This window comes from Sinocyclocheilus rhinocerous, unplaced genomic scaffold (assembly GCF_001515625.1).
Source record: "Sinocyclocheilus rhinocerous isolate Xijiao unplaced genomic scaffold, SAMN03320098_v1.1 scaffold2971, whole genome shotgun sequence".
Classification (NCBI taxonomy): domain Eukaryota; kingdom Metazoa; phylum Chordata; class Actinopteri; order Cypriniformes; family Cyprinidae; genus Sinocyclocheilus; species Sinocyclocheilus rhinocerous.
Genome location: NW_015641449.1, coordinates 431,523 through 435,316, shown reverse-complemented (window position 1 = coordinate 435,316; position 3,794 = coordinate 431,523). Strand labels below are relative to the sequence as shown.

The window sequence follows — 3,794 nt, the reverse complement described above, 5'->3', positions numbered from 1 at the left end:
TAACTCCTTTTTTTTTTTTTTTTTTTACAGGTCCATACTGCTGTAAGCAGAGCAGTTGAGTTTTTAGAAGATCAGACAGGTGTGAAGTTTCCACCGGCAGACACAGTGCTTCATGCGTACTTGCACTTTGAGGCCCTTACAGATCACGAAAACAAGTATACTTGCATTACTTGTGGTGATCACCCCCCTGTGGTGATTATGGATTTACACAAAAAAGGTGTTTTACATTTATCAGGTATGACTACTGTGATGCTCCACTTGCTAATTGTTTACATTAACATTTATGTATTTGGCAGGCACTTTTATCCAAAGCGACTTACATTGCATTTTTTTATCTGTTCATTGTAATTTTACTTTTTTAAAAATAGTTTTCTCAGTTTTACCTTGTTATAATGAACTATTTTTACACTCTTTAGTAAGTGACATCCAGGGTCCTGCAGAGAATTTGACAGATGTCAACCTGGAAAAGTTTTGGGAGGCCATGTCCTGTGATATGATTTGTCGCGGATTTGTTGCAAGTATGAACATAATGCTTTGTACATCATTGGAAGGCAAAAGGCAACATAATACAATGCTTTTTTGTTTTGTTTTTAGGTGGTAGACACAATCCATGTGCGGTATCACCATCATACCATATTTGGGCCCCTTGGATAGGGAAGCACACACGGAATTCAGACTCTGTACTAAACACAGAGTTCGAAAAGATTCATGTTTCGAAGTCTGTATCTGAAATTTCTGAAATTACGGTTACAGAGGACAGACTCAGAGAAGAACTATACCAGGGGTAGGCAAGTTCGGTCCTAGAGAGCCGCAGTCCTGCAGAGTTCAGCTCCAACCCTGAAAAAAAAGCTCACCTGCCTATAGCCTTAGTAATCCTGAAGACATTGATTAGATTGTTCAGGTATGTTGTTTTTAATATTACCTTGTTAACAAGACTATATATTTTGTTAGGTTGGGGTCATTAGGAAGTTATGTAAAGAATGTGGTTTGGACTCCAAAGGATCCCGCAATGATCTTCTAGGTAGGTTGTCAAATGAAATGAAATCCAGACAAACGTATGACAAAATCTTTGACAAAATCTGGGGGGCCTCTGGTAAGCTTAAGTTGTCTTGCACAATGTTTTCATTGCAATCTAGTTAATGTGTAGTTAGAAACAAAACAAACAAAATTATACTTACTCGTTGGATGTAATTAATATCTTGTTTTTTAGGAGGCTGGGCAGTGATCGTGTGCCCATGTGGGATTGTTTAGAGTATCAAATGCAATCTGCGAGCTGAGAGCCCTCGAGACTTTGCAGACTTACTTTTATCCTGGAAGCATATGCCAAATGTCATAATTTATGACTTTGCACGGGGTCTTGCAACGCACTTGATTTTAAGGGCATCAGAAAAAGTACCCATCTCTCCTTTTGAAGGTCGCTTAGCAGAACCCACTCAATCCAACATAGAATTGGCCAAATGTGGACAGCTTAAAGTATCACTACCTTGGCTGAACACTAAAAAGACAGTGCCAGACCTTAATGGTCACCCAGTGACGGGTTCATCGGATCACTATGTGCTTTATGATCGGTTTCATGAAGCAAATACAAAAGACAGCAAAGATGTGTCGAGGAAGCTCACTCTAGTACCTCAGTTGGCTGGGAAAGTGAACAGCCAGGTTGCAGAGCAACTCTTCGCAAAGATGAAAAAAAAAAACTACTTTTTGAACATGTCTTTGCCATCAACGCATCTCTTTCAAATGAGGAACATAATTCATCACTATAATGAAAAGAAAAACAACAAAAGGCTGGAAGGATTAAAGAAGACTTTTGGGGCCACAATGGTGACAAATGTGTATGGACGAGCTGTGTTTGGTAAATTTGCCTTGTTTTTTATATCATATTAACCTACCAAGATTTGTGGAAAGACATTAAACAATACTATGTTATAATATTGCAATGGTCCACTAACCACTGATGAATTCAGTTCAGTACAGTTCAGTTCAATACCCATTTAACTTTCTTAAACAGGTAATCCATGCTTCTCCCCTGAGGATCCAAGTGGAACTGAAGTTGTGATGGAGCACAGTACCCCGACTGTTACAATGGTTACAACTGTTGGTGAGTGTTTTCGTTCGGGGGTTAAATGGGGGTGGTAACACATTGGTTAAATTATATGGTTTGTTTTTATTTTATGTTGTGTATAATTTATTTTCAAAATGTCTATGCTGCAACAGGAAATCGTATGGTTTGTGACATTAAACACTTGTCTGCCAGTAGAAGTTGTTGGGATTTCCAGCCAAGTGATAGGCAGACATCAATGGTAATATTGCTTGTTTTTTGATAACACTTTTCATAACACATTTTGTGCATTTTGAATGTAATTTTGGTCTCTTTATCTTTATCTGTGGTAAAGCTTGACCAGGCTTTGAGTAAAAATGACCCAGATGAGAAAATTGCTCAAGTTGGAAGAATTACACTGCAGCGAAAAGATTTCCGGACCTTGGGACTCAGTGCAGAGCTTGAGGCAACAGTAAAGGCTGATTTATACTTCTGCGTCGGACCTACGCCGTAGCCTTTACGCCGTAGGCTATGCGTCAGTTTTCATTTATACTTCTCTCAATCATGTGTTTCCCCCAGGATGACATAGCATCCAAGGATTATGTTCTGCTACCTGCTTGGAAGCCATGACACTGGATGCTATGTGTATGTATTTTCCTTCATTTTTTAAAATATTTTTTTCAATATAATGCTGCATAATTTTCCACAAATTGCATTAATTTGTAATTAAAATGATTATTAAGATTAAATTTAAAGTGATATTAGGATTAAATATACTAACAACTGTATTTCACAGGTTCTGAAGCCTAAAAACAAGGCTATGTACTTTTTTGATTCAAATCATCCCTACGGGATTGGTGATTCACGATATGTGAATGTCTTCAGGTTGCATTTACAAATATGGATATTATGTTCAGAGTTCGCAGTTCAAGGTTTGCTGTTCGAAGTTCACTGTTCCAAAGTTCTCTGTTCATTGCTGTTTGTTCTCAGCATGATGTTCTGCATGTTTTGCTTATATTCAGAATTTTAAATGTTGTTTTTGCAATGTAGTCAGTGGTCATTTTTGCTTTGGAACAAAGAAACTTGGCTCCTTTGTCCAATTTTTATGGTTATAATATTTATGGTTATAATATATTAAAATAGTTATTCGATTTTGTTGCAGTAAATTGACAAGCAGAATTGATTCAGGATCATGGAAGCTGATCAAAAACAACGTTAGTTTTATTAGGTTTTCAAAAAACATAAGTTATTTATAACAACACACAATCTATGTATGTTTGTCACATTAGTTCCAGGAATAACTTAATGATATTCCATTGTTTTAGAATGTTCCAAAACAGTTGGCCGGCTCCGTTGACTGTGGGATCTTCATGTTGATGGTGAGGAAAAAGGAAAAGTAAAAAAAAAAAAAAAATCTTTAAATATATGAATGTTTTTTCATAAGAATGAAAACATGAAATGGTTGCCTGAACTTGACTGATGTCGTTTTTTTCAGTATTCTCTGAACATGGTCTTTGAGGCACCTTTTGATTTTACAGCTGTAAGTCTTTGTATAAAAAGATCTATTAACTATATAATATAATCTATTAAATTGTTGATCTATTAACACTTTGTTTTTCCCCATATGCAAGTCTGATTTTCCCCTCATTCAAAAATGGTGGTGCCTTATTCTGATGGAGAATTTTGCCATTGAAAGGTATCTCTCTCTCTCTCTCTCTCTCTCTCTCTCTCTCTCTCTAAGAAAGTTTTTTTGTAC

The 3,794-nt window shown here is 36.6% G+C and overlaps 1 protein-coding gene and 1 long non-coding RNA gene across 2 annotated transcripts; both read left to right on the top strand.

The window, feature by feature from the left end:
* Positions 1-451: 451 nt before the first annotated feature.
* On the top strand, positions 452-779 carry LOC107754971 (uncharacterized). Its single transcript, XR_001641643.1, has 2 exons — positions 452-518; positions 595-779. It is a non-coding gene; the product is annotated as an uncharacterized LOC107754971 (long non-coding RNA).
* A 137-nt stretch (positions 780-916) lies between these two features.
* On the top strand, positions 917-2,668 carry LOC107754967 (uncharacterized). Its single transcript, XM_016571616.1, has 6 exons — positions 917-1,093; positions 1,211-1,852; positions 2,009-2,098; positions 2,215-2,300; positions 2,394-2,510; positions 2,618-2,668. Exons 2-6 carry the CDS (start codon positions 1,321-1,323, stop codon positions 2,666-2,668), a joined length of 876 nt encoding a protein of 291 aa, XP_016427102.1. The 5' UTR covers positions 917-1,093; positions 1,211-1,320.
* The last annotated feature ends 1,126 nt before the right edge of the window (positions 2,669-3,794 follow it).